This window comes from Pinus tabuliformis, chromosome J, assembly GCF_031772625.1.
Source record: "Pinus tabuliformis cultivar Carrire ecotype Pingquan chromosome J, CPIR1, whole genome shotgun sequence".
Classification (NCBI taxonomy): Eukaryota; Viridiplantae; Streptophyta; class Pinopsida; order Pinales; family Pinaceae; genus Pinus; species Pinus tabuliformis.
The window spans coordinates 1,648,772,277-1,648,793,025 of NC_142295.1; the positions used below are offsets into that span (position 1 = coordinate 1,648,772,277).

Consider the following 20,749-nt stretch of genomic DNA (forward strand, 5'->3'; position numbering starts at 1 on the left):
TACACGAGCTTATACTGTGAGACACCCACGTACAAATCTCAACATACTTAAAAACACTTCACATAATATATGCGCGACTACTCAGAAACAGTTTTGTGTATGTGCATGACAATTCAGAAACAAACTTGTTTACAGATCTGAAAATTTTCACGATAAACACAATTCCCATACCGCAAACCTCACTATTACATATTCAAATTACAACATCACTATAGCCACATATTTACCATTATTATCTACAAGTATAAACAGATCAAGCAAGTGTGTCATTAGTCTTTACTACTCTTTCCGAACTATCAGATCTAAGTCGTCTCCTTGCTCCCTAGTGCACACTTGTTTCAAATCAAATCACATATGAATAACTAATCCATACCCAGAAGTGTCCATGATAAGCAAACTACAAGACTCAATTTCAAAATGACAAGGCATACCTTTGGCTTCAGGAGGCCCACCTTCAAACATACGATCATTGCAAATGGGCGAGGGACCACATGGTTGGCTCAAGTGGCAGAGAAATGGCATAATGAGCTAGTTGATGGTTGCAAAGGGCTCCTGGCTGCCGGCTGAGGACCATCTTGGAGAAAAAAATCTCCTAGGGATATTTCCCACAAAATGGTGGGTAACAAGGAGCATTAACCGAGGTGACAGTGGGCTATCGCTCCAATGTTGCCCTTAACCTAGCAGTAACCCTTCAAGGATCCCCTTTTAGGACCCCTGCTAGTTTGAGCAATAACACAACGTATACACGAGCTTATACTGTGAGACACCCACGTACAAATCTCAACATACTTAAAAACACTTCACATAATATATGCGCGACTACTCAGAAACAATTTTATGTATGTGCATGACAATTCAGAAACAAACTTGTGTACAGTTCTGAAAATTTTCACAATAAACACAATTCCCATACCGCAAACCTCACTATTACGTATTCAAATTACAACATCACTATAGCCACATATTTACCATTATTATCTACAAGTATAAACAGATCAAGCAAGTGTGTCATTAGTCTTTACTACTCTTTCCGAACTATCAGATCTGAGTCGTCTCCTTACTCCCTAGTGCACACTTGTTTCAAATCAAATCACATATGAATAACTCATTCACTTGCACACATAACACCTTCATCTTCATCTCCTTATATAGCTCTTGCCTTAGGCAATACCTTAGATAAATCCTTTGGTAATGTCATTAGTATTTGTTGACGGGATCAAATGAACATTGTTGCTCTAATTACTATGGGTCAATACCATGGTAATGACCCCTGGTATCCAGATTTCCATGGTTTGAATTTTGTACGCAACTTTTACTCAGAAGACCTGCATATCCATGTGATCCTTCTTCACAAGAACCGCATATAATTTCTCAAACTTCACTAAACTGTCATTTCTCTGTCCATATCCTCTGTAGCATCTATACCAATCTGCATGAGTTCCACAATCATCATATTATCACACTGTTGACATCAAGTACATCTTTATCAAGCAGGTTGCCATCAACGACAACGCATTAGCCATAATGCCAACAGAGAGTCACATGGTTGATGCAAAATGGTGGAGGCTCATGGCATATCATCATCAAATAGTTTCTTTGAAGGGTTGTTGGTTGGTTGGCTAGTTTTCGAATGTAGGAAAGAAGTTTTACCCTATGGGGTTACCCATTTTGGTGGGTAACATTCCCATTTTATTATAATTGTACATTTTGTCTCCTCGCCCCCCTCCTCACCCCCACACACACATGCACAAAAGAGACCTATTCTTAGTGTTGATTTGGGGTAGCATCGGATGTGCTCTAGCCTTGAAAATTGGTGGAGAGGCTAAAGCACATATGATCTCCAAGACCCAGAAATGGTTTGGGAAGAGTCTAACGAGTTTGGGGGATATTAAAATAATTAATATTTTTAATGGAGTCCCTAAGTCTAAACTTAGGGAAAATAAAATATTAATGTGAATTAATATAAAATTGAGTTAGAATGGTCCAAAAGTCATGGATCAAGCCAGATCTAATCTTAGTCATTGATTCGGGACTTAATCTCGACGTTGAATTGTCAGTGGAAGGGTCAGTTGGAGAACACACTGAATTGAACAAGAATTCAATTTTCTGGGGCAGGGCTTGCTGAGGAAATCGAAGGAGTGATCAGAGTTGCAGCTGAGGGGCAGTGAATGTAGTAGCAGAGAGGCAAAGATAGTATCGAGAGCATTAGTGCAGAAGCTAGGAGAGGATTGACGCAGAGCCAGCTAGAGGCCACGCAGAAGCAGCCAGAGGCCATGCAAAGGCAGTCAGGAGCTGCGCAGATCCTGAGAGGGCTAGCGTGGGAGACGCAAAGCCTCCAAGGTCTGACGTAGAGCCCCAAGAGGCTGACACTAGGCCAGAAAGGCTGACGCTGGGCTAGAGAGGTTGACGAAGACTCTAGAGGTTGATGCTGGGAGATTTCGTGGCACAGATTGGGGTTGATATCTGTCTCCGACTGAGAGGTACTACTACCGAGGGCATTCTCTGTTGGGTGAGCCATTTTTGGCATCCAGATTGTATTTTGAAACTGCTTAATAATAAAACCCTCGGATAGTTGAACTGGTTTTCCCGCATTGGGTTTTTCCGGGGGCATTGGTCCAAAAACAACGGTGTCACTTGTGTGCTTGTTTTGTTTCCTGCAGTTGATGATCTGTAATGTGTTGAGCATGTACTTGTATTTATTTTCAGTATTTACATGGTAAATAACTTGTTAATTAAACAAAACAAGTAGGAAGAAATAAATCAGAAAGTGCAGGAAGGATTTCTAATAGTTAGACTTAGAAATTCCAACATGGTATCAGAGCATGGTTGCAGATCACAGGAGAACTGAGGACATCAGCCGAGCAGAGCAGCAGCAACAGAAAACAACTGTCCCGAGTGACAGAAGTTGTTCCTAGCAGAGAAGCAATAAGGAAGAGGTGACGCTGTGCCTACGTCATCAAGTTCAAGCCGGGAAGAGGATCAGCGCAATGGCAGAGGGGAGCAAACTCGACCTACACAGTGCACGGTCATCTTTCTTAGTCAGGAAGGATTGACGCCCGTGGCCAGGAGGTGCGGATTTTGCTGGTGTCGGGATTGCGCAGAGCCAAGAAGCTCTAACCTTCAGTTCGTTGGAGCTTAGGAGGTTGTGGGTAAGTTGTAGAGTGAAGCTGGTGTGGTACTGTAGTCAGAACAGTACCTAATAGGGCAAGACCAAGGAGGAGAGAGTTGCTACCGAAGATTTCTATCCAAGAAATCCGGATCAGTGGTGTAGCTGCACTAACGATCAGAGTGGGGGCATCTCAACATTGGCAAAAGGGTTTCCATGAGGGAAATCTAGGCTCAGAGAGAGTCACACCAAGAACTTCTGAGAGGGAAGTAGAGGAGCAGTGAGATGGGAGTGAACGGGGTAAGAGACCAGGACAGACTAGACGGAGCCTCAAACTTCGTAGTTTGGAAGGCCATAATATTATCCGTTCTAGATAGGAACCGTCTCAAGCAATTCGCCTTGAGGACAATAGCAGTCCCAGTTGACCCAACTGATAACGATAGGTACGAGGATGCAATGGCGAGGGCCAAGAGCATATTCTTGACGGGGTCAAGGACCATGTAGTACCACATATTGCCAAGAAGAATACGACAAATGCAATGTGGGAGGCCCTGACGAAATTGTATCAGCGTACTGCCATGCAGAGGAAGATGCTACTACAAAATCAGTTGCGGTCATACTAGATGTATAAGGAAGAATAGATAGACACCTTCCTCGGTCGATTGAAGGAGATCCAGGATCAGTTGACTTCCATAGGGGGCACGCCGGATGAGGAGATGTTGGTGAGGACCGCATTGAGCGCAGTCTCAGAGGATTGGGAGGTATTTGTCCAGAGCATACTGGGCAGGTCGACCCTTCCAAATTGGGAGGAACTATGGGCAGTTCTTCGTCAAGAAGAGGTCAAAAGGCTAACCAAGGCGGGAAGCAGCGGCAAGGGGGTCAGAATCAAGAAAGAGGAAGAGGAGGATGTTGCCCTAGCATCTAAGGGAAAGCAGGAGAAATGGAAGAAGAAGGACCTCTCCAAGGTCAAATGCTTCCACTGTGGGGAACTGGGTCACTATGCGAGCTAGTGTCTGAGGAAGAAGAACAAGGGAGAGGCTTCTAAGACCAAGGCTGCGCCAGCAAGGGCGGAGAAAGAAGTGGAGACAGATGATGATTGTACCATGAGTGCTTATACACCTCGGGAGAAGAGGTGGGGAGACATCGAGCTGTAGTCAGACGAACTACAGGCGATCAGGGGCAGGATCCTCGAGGTACCCAACCTCTTGGATTATATCTTGCTACAGGAGCCCCGAAGAGTAGCAGGACTAGCGGATGTCGTTAGAGATGGTTGTGGATGGAGCGACACAAAGGGCTACACTGCAGGAGTCCCAGGACAGCGTGAGGCAACAGTGCGAGAGGCATAGAGTTGTTGCAATAGCGCAGAGGTCAAAGAGGGAGAACTTGTCAGCGATAGAGGGAGCTTTAGCATCAGGAGCATTTCTAGCCTGACTGAGATGTCAGAGTTGGGAGATCAGTTACTTACTTCTCAGTAACTGAGTTGCAGTGCAGCAGTTAGCAGTGGCAGTGCTATGGACAGCACGATGCAGCATGATGAGAGGGGTTGACATACAGATGCAGCAGTGGCAGTGGCAGGGCCATGGGTAGCAGTACATGATGCAGCAGTGCAGAGAATGTTGGGCAGCAGGCCTAGCATCAGCACAAGGACCGATGTCAGATGATCAGGGTGATACTCAGTGAGAAGTATTACTAGAACACAGTGCTCGATAAGAGGGAGTGTTGATTTGCGGTAGCATCGGATGTGCTCTAGCCTTGAAAATTGGTGGAGAGGCTAAAGCACATGAGATCTCCAAGACCCAGAAATGGTTTGGGCAGAATCTAACCAGTTTGGGATATATTAAAATGATTAATATTTTTAATGAAGTCCCTAAGTCTAAACCTAGGGAAAATAAAATATTAATGTAAATTAATATAAAGCCGAGTTAGAATGCTCCAAAAGTCATGTATCAAGCCAAATCTTATCAACTTATCTTAGCTGTTGATCAGGAACTTAATCTCGGCCGTTGAATTGTCAACGAGAAAAGTACAAGAAGAGGCTTGAGGGTCAGTTGGAGAACACACCGAGTTGATCAAGAATTCGATTTTCTGGGGCAGGGCTTGTTGAGGAAATCGAAGTAGTGATCAGAGTTGCAGCTGAGGGGCAGTGAATGCATTAGCAGAGAGGCAGAGATAGTACAAGGAGCATCAGCACAGAAGCCGGGAGAGGGTTGACATAGAGCCAACTAGAGGCCACGCAGAAGCAACCAGAGGCCACGCGGAGGCAGCCAGGAGCTGCGCAGAGCCTGAGGAGGGCCAGTGTGGGAGACACAAAGCCTCCAGAGGCTGACACAGAGCCCTGAGAGGCTGACACTGGGCCAGAAGGGCTGACGTTGGGCCAAAGACGCTGACGCAGACCCTAGAGGTTGACGCTAGTAGATTTCGTGGGGCTGCTATCTATCTTCGACTAAGAAGTACTATTGTCGAGGGCATTCTCTGTTGGGTGAGCCATTTTTAGCACCCAGATTGTATTCTGAAACTGCTTAATAATAAAACCCTTAGATAGTCGCACCGGTTTTCCCACATTGGGTTTTTCCAAGGACATTGGTCAATAAACAACGGTGTCACTTGTGTGCTTGTTTTGTTTCCTTTAGTTGATGACCTGTAATGTGTTGAGCATGTACTTTATTTATTTTTAGTATTTACATGGTAAATAACTTGTTAATTAAACAGAACAAGTAGGAAGACATAAATCAGAAAGTACAAGAAGGATTTCTAACAGTTAGACTTAGAAATTCCAACACTTAGGATCATTAAATCTTGTCTTGTACATTGTATTCATTGTAAAAGGAGGTTTCCCCTTCAAAGAGGCTTGTAATTATTAGTATTTTATCATTTTTACGATGCAAGGTTCATGACATTGGGATACCCCCCATGGCATTCTATGAGTTGGCCTAAAGTGGGACGAGAGTGAGTTGAATTGATAGTGGTTGCATCTCCTGTGTGCTTACTATTTAGCACATTAACCAGACCTTGCCAAGGCTGCTCATTCAAGTGGTGACACATACCGTAGCTTTCTCTCAAAGCTAGAGTAAATCCTCCCAACTCTTTGTATCAAATATAAGGGAAATAAACAAAACCCTAGACAACAAGAAGATCTAATGTGCAAGAATCACTTTAACACCAAGGCAAGACATTCTCTCCTCCTTTCCTTCCTCACAATTTCACCCTAGGGATTTATCACAAAATCCTAATCTCCAAGCGATAAACCCTAACACTAAACCTCATAAATGCTCCAAGATACTCCAAGAAGACCAAGAAACCCTTGTGACTCAAGACAGAAAGAGTGAGAGGTCAAGCACATGTGAAGACGAAAGAGATAGAGAGAGAGAGAGTGAGAGAGATCAAGCACATGTGAAGACAAGAGACAAAAAAAGAGAGAGAGAGGCTAGTGCACACATGTATCTAGGTCGTATCTCATTACAAGAGTGAATACAAGTGAGTGAATGGACATATATGAATGGAAAGGCTCTCCTTTGTTAAAATTGGCAACTAGGGCCAAACTCCATGTGGGTCATATTATTTATGGCAGCTGATATTTTTATTGGATCCCTCTCATTGAGAGGTGTAGGATTGATCTAAAGATCATCTGATTCCGATAAGTATTTATGAAGTTATGAATTTATTTATGTTATGGACAAATTGTTAAGTCGGCCAGCAACTTGAGTAGGCTCATAAGCCCAATAGATGTGTCTATTCATCATCCACGTTTTAGTATAAATTGGTGAGGACTTGAAGTCATTTTTGACATGTATTCTTGAGGTAATCTCCTCTCCACGTCTTGGGTTTTTGGAGAAGGAGAGGACCAAAAGAATACGCTGGCCTAGAAGGAGCCCTAGCTGCAAGATGATGCCCTAATCTATACGCAGACATAAAAGACCTTATACGCAAGTAGTGGAAATATATATATACGCTAGTAATGAAGATATATATATATACGCTGAAATGCCCAACAATATATGCACAGGAGGGAGACCTTACGCAATTAATAAATGAAGACATCCACGCAGTGTATACGTTGTCATGAAGACAATATACGCACAATTATGGAAACCCTACACGTTGAGCAGGCAATGAAGACATCCACGCAGTGTATACACTGTCATGAAGACAATATACGCATAGTTATGGAAACCTTATACGCTGAGCAAGCAATGAAGACATCCAGGCAATTTATACGTTGTCATGAAGACTATACACACAATTATGGAAACCCTATACGTTGAGCAGGCAATGAAGACATCCACGCAATCATATACGCAGATATATATACGCATAGTTATGGAAGCTTAATACATTGGTCATTAAGACACTTATACGCAGAGCACAGGACAACGAAGCCGCAGTCATAATAATGGAGTCGCAGTAAGGATAATGAAGCTGTAGTCAAGGTAATGGAATAGCAATCAAGTTTGTTTCATAAAGAAAATGAATACGCATTTTATGTGGGATAGATCTAGTGTTTGGTTGCGTCCTCGGATAGGTTAAGGAACCGCTAAACTGAAGATTATCCATTCTCGGCATAAGCAACAGCCCAGCTATGGCTCGATGATGAGATAAGGGTTCAATGAAGAGATCCGTAGCATACGGCAGTCTCAACATGTTTCAAAGAACAGTGACAAGTATCATATATATGTATATGAGCATGATCAGTAATAGGAATGCATCATGATGTAAGGGACAACATGATCACGATGATCTAAGGGCAGCATGATGAATGGGACTGCATGCTGATGTATGAGGCAGCATCAATGAGACTGCATGTTGATGGATGAGACAGCATGATGATGTATGATGCAGCATAATGGGTATGAGCAGCATGATGATGAATAGGGTTGCATAATGATGGAAGATACAAAATAATGGGCAACATGATGATGAAAGCAGATGAGATGGTGCTACACGGTAAGGTGTAGTAAATGGACGAAACGGATAGGTGAAGCCATCACCTTGGAGAATCAATTGAAGCAGAATGTCTTCAACTGATCTCATGTATCATCGTTATAGGAGATTATCTATGCTTAGATCTAGATAAGTCAAAGTGTTGACTTCTGTTGTAAATGTATTGTCTCTCTCTCTCTACTGAACTTTGAAGAACATAAAAGAAGAATTGATCAAGGGTTTCCCCACATTGGGGTTTGTCCTTGGCTGGCGCCACATCTTGTGTCCTCTTGTCTTGGCTTGTCTTCTGTGATTTATATTTATGTTCTATGTAGTTTACTTTATGCTGATGTGATTGCTAATCTGGAAAAGAATTTAAATAAATTTCTCTTGCATAGAACATACCTAAAATCAACATCCTTCCTCTATTTATATGAGAGGTAAGTGAAGCCAACAATACAATGTAGACCTTAACCCTTACAAGTGACCTACAATGAGCACTTATAGTCCAACACAAGTCACTAAAGTAGACGTGTCATGCTCCAAGACGATGTCAAGCACAAAAATGTCTCCAAGGTGATGCAACTACGCAAGGCAAGTCCACATCCCTTCATTACAAGCCTCAATGAACTCCATCAATCCTCCTAAGCAATCTACTCCATTGGATTAGCAACCTCTGCAAGAACATTATTGAAGATTCAAGCAACCTAATCCATCTTGAATCCTCTAAATAGGAATCTATGTTGCCACATGCCAACTAGGGCCTAATTTCCTCCTTTAAGTTACACAACATTCCTCATCCTATGTAGGGTGAGGGAATCCACCAAACTATCGAGAGAATTCCAACACCTAAGGGAAGAACAGTAAGCGAACAACCATGTTAGGTCAAGCATCCACAAAGCTATCTATCTCAACTACGCAAAACCATCAAGGACTTTCACTCATCAACAAATCCATCTCAAACCACCTAGGGGCTAAACATACACAATGTACCCCAAATCTCATAAAGCACCCCAAGCATGGTGTAAACATTTTTGAATTAACCACAAAAGTTAACAACCTCAAGTTGCCTATGGTTTTGACTTGAAGATTGGACTTACCTTTAAAGTTCAGATTTTAGAGGTGACAAGTGGATATAAATTTTAAAACAACCCCATCAATTGTTAGCCAAATCAAAGGACAAAACCAATGGTCATGGAAGAGGGCAGACTTATCAAGGAATTCTACAAGGCATAAGCAATAAAATTGTTTAGTAGCAATAGACCACAAGATATCTAGTTTTAAGAAAGACACATCACATTTATTGTTGAGCTACCTCCCACATCTACAACTGTAATGAGCTCTTGTAGCATGGACTACATATATCGCTTATGATCATATATAGTTCTAATTTCTATATTTTTTCTTAAAGAATGAATATTTTCATTGCTTGTCCTTTGAAAAAAGAACATTTTTATGCCTTGTTGAGTTGAATGACTGAAACAAAGTTGTCACTGAACCATTAGCAACCATATATTTCCCAAAGACATTTAGAAATGATGAAAAACAAGAGGTACTTGAATACTTTTTAAAGATATTTTGTTATAGGCACTGATGGAAGATAGCATGCCATTAATCAATGTGCACATAACATCAACTGTGTTCATCTAATCACTATATATGAAACATGGACAAGTTTGGGAAACAATTTCACCTCTTAAATGTAATGCTTGGCAATTTCATTCTCCAGTTCCAAAAACTTCCAAGCATCAGCAACAGAATAGTCACCTATAAGTTATATCATTCGTTTAGTGATTCAAAAATAATAACAGATAGATTTAATAAGAAAAATCACTCCAAAAACAATAAATATCTATGCACCCAAAAACAGGTGTACTTGAAACTAGTTCTAAATAAAAACTCCATAAAGGAACTAAATATGTTTCCAGGGTTGTTGCCATCATATGGAGCTTGCTAATAAAATACCACTAAATGCACTGTGACAGAAAAGTGCAAACGTAAACAATGAGCTTTAACATGTCGTGATTTTGTTTCTTTACTGAAAGTCTGAAACAGACCTTTGTTTCCAATAACGTAAAACATGGAAAAATCACGAGTAACTTAAATATTTGTTCACTAAGGGAGTCATATTCTGTTCACTAAAACATTACATAACTTTTGAAAAAGGTAAATTAATAGGTTTACAATTTTCAATCCTTTTGTATCATGTCACCCATGTAGCACTTTCATTTGGAACAGATAGGGCGCAACCAAAATGAAATAGTTAAAAACCAGGCCAGGACAGATAATTTGGTCCTATACTAGTGATAATAGAGTAATGTTATCCAAAAAGTAAGTGGGACAGCCATAGAAATTCTTTAAGCGACTTCAAGCTGTTTGGAAATTAGATCAGGAAACTCTAGCTTTGCAGAGGTATAGATCAGAAAATAATAAGGGATAGAATGGAACCAAACAACTAACCCAAAAGCCTACCAATAAAAGATAAAAAACACTATAACAGCGCACTAGAGCTCTTCATTAATGTGCCAAAAGGAGCAAGGTCAAGTGCACAAGTGAGAGAAAATCCAACCGTTTGGATCTATTGACCACACATGTGTCAACAGTCCAAGAAACAGAATACAAAGGAGTGGGAAAAAGTTTTCACAGATCATTGTCATCATTCAGCTTCCAGTTTCATCATTGTAAACCCAATTTCTGCTTTCATATTGTAAATAATTCTAGTATGACTATTAAGCCATGTAATAACACCTAGGTAAGCCTATGATTATCCTCAAAGGGTTTCATCCTAGGAAGATTTTTAACACCCCCGAATTATATGTGTTTATAAACACAGATAATTGGCAGAGCTTTTCTCCTAGATATACCCCAAAGCTAGGGTTGAATTCTTTGACAAGGTCTTAGGTGAGTCCTAGTGTTTATCGAGTCTATGTACCTTTCATACTAGATCATGTGTCTTGTTGCATAATTGGTTAAGTCTTGAGGGTCTGTGTCAATGTGTATTTCCCCTTCTAAGGGTTGATAATGTAATATTTAATGTAAAAATGTGTTTAGAAATCATTTAGTGCATAGTTACTCATATTTAGACACCATGGCTAGTTATTTTATTATAAACACACTTGGAGGGTTGAAAAAGATTTATCCCCTCTCGAGTCTTTTAATTAATTTTTCTGGAAAAAATAAAAAAATTAATTAGCTAGAAAATAAATTAAATTTGATTCAAAATTAGTTTGAGAGAAATTAAATTCTCTCCAAGTGGAAAATCATCAAAAACTTGTGGGTTAAAAAAAAAGAATTAAATTTCGAAGGTCCTCTGTCAGGCCAGGCAGTAACTCTCCAAAGGCAGTAAAACTGATTCGTCTGATTATTCCATAGGTAGGTTATTGTTATATACATTAGGAGTGATTGTTCAGTTCATCTCCCGATGACTGTTCACATTCCTGATTTATTTATTTACAAATTCCCCCAATCACGAAGATTAGGTGCCAACATTCCCCCCCTTACTCTGAAGGGATGTTGGTGAGTCCAAGCATCATTCTGAATCGTTCAAGCTTTTCCTTTCCAAGTGCTTTGGTGAAGATGTCTGCAATTTGCTCATTTGTGGAACAATGACGGAGATGGCTTGTTTTGGCCTCAACATGATGTCGAATCAGATGATATTTAGTATTGATATGCTTTGTTCGATCATGGAACTTTGGATTCTTGGCCAACTTTATTGCAGAGGTGTTATCAATCATGAGTGGAGTTGATTGTACTTGTTTTACCTGCAAATCTTCAAAAATTTTCCTGAGCCACACAATTTCTTTCGTTGCTTCAGCTGCTGCCACGTATTCTACTTCTGTTGTGGAATCTACTGGAACTGATTGTTTGCATGATCTCCAGGAGACAGCTCCTAATCCAAGACTCATAGCATATCCTGAAGTAGATACCCCAGTTTCTTTGTCTCCATCGAAGTCTGGATCAGAGTATCCAATCAAGCTGAAGTCGTCCACCTGTGTATACTTGATTCCAAGGTCTTGAGTTCCCTTCAAGTACCTTAGAACTCTTTTTGCAGCAGACCAATGTCCCTCACAAGGCTTTTGCATGAACCTGGAGAGGATTCCAACAGGAAATGAAATGTCTGGTCTGGTAGTAGTGAGGTAGATGAGACTTCCTACAAGCTGTCTATACTTTGTTGCATCCTCAAATTCCTTTCCTTCAATAGATGTGAGCTTTAAGTTTTGTTCCATTGGAGTAGAAAGAGGATTGCACTCTGTCATGCCAAATCTGTTTAACAAATCTCCAATGTATTTCCTTTGAGAAAGAAATGTGGATTTTCGATGTTGGGTTACTTCAATGCCAAGATAGTAATGAACATAGCCCAAATCAGTCATTTCAAAACTTTTCCCCAATTCCTTCTTTATGGATTTAATGTAGCTTTCGTTGTTCCCTGTCATTAAAAGATCATCTACATATACCACAAGATACACAACTGTTTTGCCAACTTTCTTGACAAATAAAGTTGCATCATCAAGATCAAAATGATTGAAGTTGAGTTTCAGAAGATGCTCAGTTAGTTATTCATACCAAGCTCGCGGTGCTTGTTTGAGGCCATACAAGGACTTCACAAGTTTGCATACTTTATGTTCATGTCCTTTCACAGCAAATCCTTCAGGCTGGGACATAAAAACATTCTCTTTTAGATCTCCATTCAAGAATGCAGTTTTTACATCCATTTGATGGACTTTCCAACCGTTCTGAGCTGCTAGTGCAAAGAGTGTCCGGATGGTGGCCCATTTTGCTGTGGGGGCAAAAGTATCCTCATAATCGACCCCTTCCTTTTGTGCAAAACCTTTTGCCACAAGCCTAGCTTTGTGCTTGTCAAGTGAGCCATCAGCTTTGTACTTGTTCTTGTAGACCCACTTGCAGCCAATTGGTTTGGTTCCAAATGGAGGATCAACCAGCTTCCAAGTGCCATTCTTTATGAGAGCATCATACTCCTTTTGCATCGCTTCTTTCCATTCATCATGAGAAGCAGCTTCTTTGAAGGAAGTTGGTTCAAAATCTGTAGACAAGTTCAATTCACAATCATAAGTAACATCCATATCAACAGGTGAATTAGAGTCATCTACATCACCTCCATTTTGTCGGTTTGAATTTCTAGTTCCTGTTTTTCCAATTTCATAAGGATGAACACTTTCAAGTGTCTTTGTCAACCACTTTGGGGGACCTTTCTGAGATGGTCCAGGCTGCTCTGTTGATTGAGTTGGGACTGAATCAAGATTGAGTCTCCCAATTCTATCAATTACATCACTTAAAGCATCATCCGTTGTTGGAGTTTCATGCAGAGGAGATTGTTCTTCAGAAGAAGATTCCACATGTTGATCTAGTATAGGAATCCCCCCTTCAAGATGTGGAATCTGATTATCAAATTCTTGAAATGATTTCATTTTTGTGAATCTATCCAAGCGATCAAGTTGCTGCTCAACAACATTGTCAGATTTGGATGATTCAAGAAAAATTACATCTCTAGATACAACAAACTTTTTATTTACTTCATCATAGAGGCGGTATGCTTTGGAGGTGTTTGAATACCCCAGGAAGATACACTTACGACTTCTAGCACCAAGTTTGTTTCTATGTACCTTTGGTATCAAAGCATAACAGGTGGAACCAAAGATCCTGAGATGTTTTACCGAAGGAACATGTCCATACCACAATTCATAAGGAGTCTTGTTTCTTATAGCATTAGATGGACATCTATTCTTTATATATGCAGCACATAGAACAGCATCAGCCCAAAACATTATCTTTACATTTTTGAAGAAAAGCATGGATCGTACCATATTCAAGATTGTTCTATTCATTCTTTCAGCTACACCATTCTGTTGGGGATTATAAGGCACAGTTGTTTGATATTTGATCCCATGTTGGCGAAGATAGTTTTCAAATTCATTTGATGTATATTCTTTTCCATTATCAGTGCGAATAGACCCAATATGAGATTGTGCATCATTTTCAATCCATTTATGAAAATTATTGAATGTTTGAAAGGCATCAGATTTGTTCTTCAATAAATAAACCCAACACATTCTGGTGTAATCATCAATAAATGTCATGATATATTTATTTCCATTTGCAGAAGGAACAGGCATTGGACCACATAAATCTGAATGAATGAGTTCAAGCTTCCTATGTGCTCTTGAATGTGAATCATGAAAAGAATGTTTGCTATGCTTTCCTAGAATGCAAGCATCACATTGCTTATGTTTCCTAGGAATTGTAGGCAAACCAGCAACACCATTTTTCTTCAATAAGCGGAGACTGTCATAGTTTAAATGTCCAAATCTAGCATGCCATAATAAACTTGATGGAAGTGTACCTTCTTCATGATGAGAAATATATGAGAAATGTTGTGCATGAGCAGAGGTTCCTTGCAGTTTGAGAAGTCTTTCTTCTTCTATTCCCCTCATGACAAGTGAGTGATCAGATGCTTTTCTTACCTCAAGCTTGCCATCAAACATATGAATGGAGTGACCTTGCTGGCGGATGTGGACCAAGGACAGCAAGTTTCTCTTGAGCTGTGGGAGATATAGAACATGATCCAGAAGAAAGTCTGGAAGACCAGGCAGTTTAAGCCTGATTGTGCCAAGCCCTGATGGCTTGATTTTTGACTGATCTGCAAAGTATACTGCTCCATCAACATTGTCAGTGAAATCTTCAAAAAAATCTTTTCTATGAGTCATATGACAGGTTGCTCCTGAATCAAGCAACCAATCATTTTTCGAAGAAGCAAGTGAAGCATTAAACAATCTTCATTTACTCCAATGTTACATTGTACCTCAATATAGTGAGCGGATTCAGGTGCTTTACCTTTGTCTATATCATCAGTTTTACCTTTCTGTTGGTTTCTTTTCTGCTCAATTTTGTCCCATGGTAGCTTGCATGTAGAGGCATCATGTGATCCATTTCTTTTGCAGCGAATGCAGTGTAAGTCTGCCTTTTCTCCTTGTGAATGTCTACCCCCCTTGCCTCTGAAGTATCTTCCTCTTCCTCTTCGTCCACCTCTTCCTCTTGTAGAATCTTGAGCAGGATGCTTTTCTTTATGAGCAAGGCACACAGTCTCTTCAGAAGATTCAAGGGCTGTCTTCTTTCCAAAGGCTTTCTCTCTTTCAGCAAACTTTTTCACAAGAGAGTCAAAGGTTATATCTTTAAGATTTCCATTTGCTTGTAAAGACTCAAGATAATTGGAGTAGGTAGGATAGAGTGCCTTGAGAAAAGCAATAAGAGGGATATCCAGCTCAACCTTAGTGGATTTGATATCATGCATTATAGACTTTACTTCAGATGCAAGAGCAAGAGGATCATTATTTTTTAGTTCAAGAGTGAAGAGTTTAATCATGAGCTAAACAACTTCAAGTGCAGAATGTGAGTCATAGAGTTCTTTCAGCTTTTGTAAAGCTTCAAAGGCAGTTGAATATGATGAAATATGGCGACTCACCTCTTCATTTACAGATGCTACGATTAATGCATAGGCTTTGTTGTTCTTGTTTTCCCAAATGACGAGCTCTTTGTCTGATGTAGGCTGCACTAGGTCATTGTCTCCTTCTCCGACACACACTCCTTTCCACAACTCATTGAAGATGAGGGTGTGTTTTATCATTCGGGACCATTCAGGATAGTTCTCCTTGCCAGTGAGAACTATTCCTACCATAGAGATGATTGAATGCATTCTATAAAAAATACTTCTGCTGATATACAGTGAAATTGCACTCAAAAAGGCATTCTCAAAGGATTTCAAATCTCTTCCTTACGCTACAACTTTATGCACTATATTTTCTTCAAATCCCTCTAATGTTAGATAAAAGCATCCAGCATACCATGTCATGGGCATTTAATATCAACGCATACCCATCACAACTCATAAAGCTGCACTAACTATATTCCATATTACATATAATTTCATTGCATCAAATGTGTATGCACAATATTCAATAGTGTGAGCAAACCACAATACCCAGAATTTTACCCCAAAAATCTAAGCCAAAGGAACTCCCCAGAATTGCAGCGGCTATGTGTCGAAACCGCAAAAGGAGGCCCAAACTGGTAAGAACCAAAATGCTGGAGGCAGAATAAATCGTAGCTGGCGAGTGCAGAGATTTAGGGTTTTATTGAGAAGAGGGAGGGAGTGAAAGAATGTCAGGTTCGCATACCAAAAATAAACAAATCTCCAATATTTTGTACTGAATTAACATAACAAATCAGCGCAAATTCAAATTTAGCTCCAAAATCTACAAGGTTTGCAGCAAACTCCGTCGACGTAGACCCGAATCTACTAGTGTCACAGCAATCCAATTATCAGTGCGAGCAATCCATGTCAGGAACCTGAAGCTTATGCGAACTAAAGCGTAGCATGTCAGGCCAGGTTCCAGATGCTGATCGAAATGATATACCATACACAAAGCAGTGAGATATCATACGATACCATCGCCTTCTTCCTCATCCGCTTCAAATCTTCAAGCAGCTGCAACTCGTTACATAAATCACGATTCACCACCGTCTTTGTCGGCAATATTCCATGGCCTTCATACAGGGAATGGATAGCAGATGACAATCTTCCACAATCACGCTCTTCTCAATTAAAAATCCTCATTCAGAGTGGCGAAAAAATGTTTGCCACAACAGTGAGGTATTTTGCAAAGAAACCGAAGCCGAAGATGAAGCCGGTTGATATAAGACTCCCGCCCGAGCAAGCCATAGCGATCAGCACTGCTGTTTTCGATGTGATCAAAGCTCACGACCCTCTTACCGTTACAGGCACCAACGCATATCTGGGCATGTCAGGCCATGGACAGAGGCAGAGCAGCGCTATATCTGGTCAGGCAATGGACAGAGGCAGAGCAGCGCTATACTTGGTCAGGCAATGGACAGAGGCAGAGCAGCGCTCAGGACAGAGGCAGTGGCAAACTATTTCAGGACAGAGGCAGAGCAGCGCTCAGGACAGAGGCAGTGGCAAAAATGAAGGGAGTTACAACTATTTTTAGAACTGGCTCTGATACCATGTCAGGCCAGGCAGTAACTCTCCAAAGGCAGTAAAACTGATTCGTCTGATTATTCCATAGGTAGGTTATTGTTATATACATTAGGAGTGATTGTTCAGTTCATCTCCCGATGATTGTTCACATTCCTGATTTATTTATTTACAAATTCCCCCAATCACGAAGAATAAGTGTCAACATCCTCCACCAAGGGAAAAATGGATTTTTTTTTGTTTAAATTAACCCATTGGACTTTGGTGGCCAAGTCAAAGTGAATTTTTTGAGGATATTAGTCCAAAATATTATTTTTAGTATTAATAAAATAGGGGTTTTAAGAAAAATTCGAAATTTTCCTCAAAAATAAACAATAAAAATTCAATCGACAGTGGAGATCAAATTATTTCTAATGAAGATCGATGGATGAGATTATTTTCACAAGGATCAAGCCAGCTAGCCGTTATTTTCATCTTGGAGGGGTTTCTTCTCTCATTTTCTATATAAGGAAGCTATCAAGCTCCTCATTTCATCTTTGGATGATGTAACAATTATCTGATGTACTGAGCAGGGCTCTGCTGGAAATTTTTGCACTTAATAAAATGTCTTTGGGTTTCAATTCGAGGTGTCTCTCATATGTTGAGTATGTGTCGGATGTTTCATTTAATATGTTATGAAATATTTTAACGTTGATTATTATTTCAATTGCCAATAGTAGGAACATCTATTGGTATAGGTATCTTGCCTTAGGTGTTGGGCTAGAGTAAGCATTCTAGATCTAGCGACTTCTGGCAGGTATCTCCAAGCTTATAGATCTATTATGTAAATCAAGCTCCTCTTGTTTAATAATCTATCATTTGAAGTGCATTGAGTTACAGGTTGCTCCAGCCCTGGGCCTCCAAGTTCACAGACTATGAGGGGATCACACCCTTGTTTGGTTCCAAGTCTCGATCTTGTTAGCACTTGAAATTTCACCTCAGGCTGAGAAGGCAAATCTCAAAGCTACATCAAACCATTTCACCTCGTAGCTAGCCCTACGGGGTATGAGAAGGCTCTCTCTGGTCAATCTCGTTAAATTTTCAATGGGAAGAGATGACCAATCAAGGTAACATAGATATTAGGCTAGTAAACTGATTTGAAGGTTGATTTGGGGTTTTTTGGGTTTTTGGTGGCAATTGGAGGGAGTGCAATTCAGGGTGCGGGGATTGAGCTCAGTTTTTTGCAGGTGGGTCTTTGGGGAAAGGTAGGAGTTTGTGCTGATGCCTTTAGCTGAGATGGATGATCAAGGAGGAAAGAAGAGAAGCTAAAGAGGGCAAACAATGACTTTGAATCCTCTTTAGACAGTGGAAAACATAAACATTAAACAAATTTGAAAGCTGAACATGACATGCATGAATTCAAACTTTATCACTTCATTTGTTTAATAAGCTGCAGTAAAGAAAGGAAATGAATCACATAACAAAGCTTACAATAACATGAAGAGACACACCATCAACACAATGAGTCCACAAGAATCCCAATGATGACTGCAAAACCCTGGTCTTCCTTTTCCTCAAATTGCAGAGATACAAGTAAAATATACAATAGGAGCTTCTCCCTCAAGAGTCCAACCATGAAAATGAGCAAGAGAAGGCATAATATAGATGATCTAACTCCTTTCCCCACCTCTAGGGGTCGAGCTCAGCTTCCTAGGAGCTGTTTCAACTAATTCTAAACTGAGCACTAGATAATAGGCAGTCAAAACAACTTGCCTCTAAAACTTAGGGAACCTATCCATGCATTAAATATTTACCATTTACATCAAAGAATCTTCTAGAAGTGATGAAGGAGAGTAAAAGCATCTAAATGCCATGAAAATTACACAAAAATCCATCATTTACATGCCCCAAAAGTCAACCAAGATGAAAACAGTGTTTTGCTGGCCGAACTGGTCAAAACAGGCAAATTTCCCTGACTGGTCGCGCACATCACTCTGACTGGTCGCACACATTCACAGCTCTGTTTGAGGGCCTTCCCGGTGTCCAAATCAGGTGCAAGATAGCTCGTTGGAAAGGTCTGCGAGTCTACTTTCCAACCCCATCGGAATTTTTGAATTTGGAGTTGATTTGACCCCTCAAAAGTCATTTCTCCCAAGACAGCTTTCTGCAACTCAAAATAGGGGCAGAAAGTCAAAATTTGCATGTATTTTGAGCTTTTGGAAGCCCAAATCTCCATAAAATCTGAAACCCATCCATAGGCAAGTGTATTTTTGCATGACAACTCCAAAAATGCAAAGTTTTCCCCGTTCTGAGTTGCCCCCATGTATGGTCGCGCGCGGGGTGAGACCAATCAAATGGCCGAAACCTGTAAAATTCCCAAAAATGCCAAAAATGCTTCAAAACTCTCAAAATTTCTTGAGTTTGCTGCTAGGAGGATGCTAATGAGTATCATGGTGAGTGAAAGAGGCCTCAGCCAAGATACGGAGCAGGTTGGTCTTCTTTTTCCGTTTTTGTGCCTTGGCCAAACTCCTTGGATCCGACGATTATACTTTTGGCATTTCTCTAAAACCATGACACCTGTGCAAAAAGTGAAGGAGGTTTTTCTTCTTTGGCATGTTATGGACAAAAACCTCTCTCAGATTTCCAAAATTCATCTTTTATTTCTCTAAAACATCATTTGAGTGCAACTTGTCCCGATGTGTGAAACAAGGGATTTTGTCGAAATGGAGCGAAATGAAGGGGATAGGGGGCTTCTAAATTCTTGGGGAAATTTTTGGGAGTGGGGAGGGATGTTAGGAAACAAGGGAAAGTGGAATCGCAGAGATTGAGCGAGGGGAAGGGGTCCAAAAGGGAAAAACACAGGCCAAACCTAGAAAATTGCCAGGTTGTAGCTAGAAACTAGGGTTTGTGAAAAAATGAGGAATTTGGGGGATCTGAGTGATGGGAAGTGTTTGATAAGGTACTTTAAGGATAGGGGAAGGTGTATGAACATCAGGATATGAATTTTGCCGATTATTTAGCCGCCCAAGAGAAATTGGCTTCAAAACCCTAGGAGAGGGAAATGACCTTGCCTAGGTGCAACTGAAGCATGAACAAGGTGTGAAATGACTCATTAGACACTGACATGATAATGAAAACCCTCTGAATGATGATAGGCTCAGCTGAATGATGACATGGACTGACATTTGGGCAAACCCTAGGCCTAATGCCTAGTGACCAAATTTTGCTTGAAGACTCACTGAAATGACAAAATTTGACCTTGACACTCTGAGACCACTTTGTAAGAGCATATTTGATCACTGTAGGAAGGCTGGAAAGACTGACACTAACATTGGCTCCAATGGGGATGGTAGCTCCTTGGAGGTGCCAAGAACCTCAGACCTCTGGGAGAGTAGACCAGTGCTTTCAGCCATTGGGCAATGGAGTCAAAAACTCAAGCTGAAATGCATGACTGAAAACCGACTCAAACTAACTTAACAACAAGACTGAAAATGGACTAACAAAGGACTCATGACTGACTTAACTAAAACAAGAACTTAAAAAGCTTGTGGAAGGGCAGCAGTCCATCAAGATTTGAAATCATGATGACAACCACCTGTGTTTCTTACAAGACAATATACATCAAACTATATCAAAATGCCAATGCAACCAATCAAGCAGATGCCTTCTTGACTGATTCTTCGTATCAGATCTTCTGGTCAACAATACAAACCTATAACTGAGCATCCAAAAACATAGCT

At 40.5% G+C, this 20,749-nt stretch overlaps 1 protein-coding gene across 1 annotated transcript in view; it reads right to left on the bottom strand.

Annotated features, from left to right (window-relative positions):
- The window catches only part of LOC149233862 (Pseudouridine synthase family protein), a 336,954-nt gene that overhangs the window by 87,269 nt on the left and 228,936 nt on the right, over positions 1-20,749 (bottom strand). Inside the window, exon 9 of the mRNA XM_089379870.1 lies at positions 9,717-9,790. Coding sequence (XP_089235996.1) covers positions 9,720-9,790 — 71 coding nt within the window. The 3' untranslated portion in view covers positions 9,717-9,719. The remainder of the gene's footprint in view (positions 1-9,716; positions 9,791-20,749) is intronic.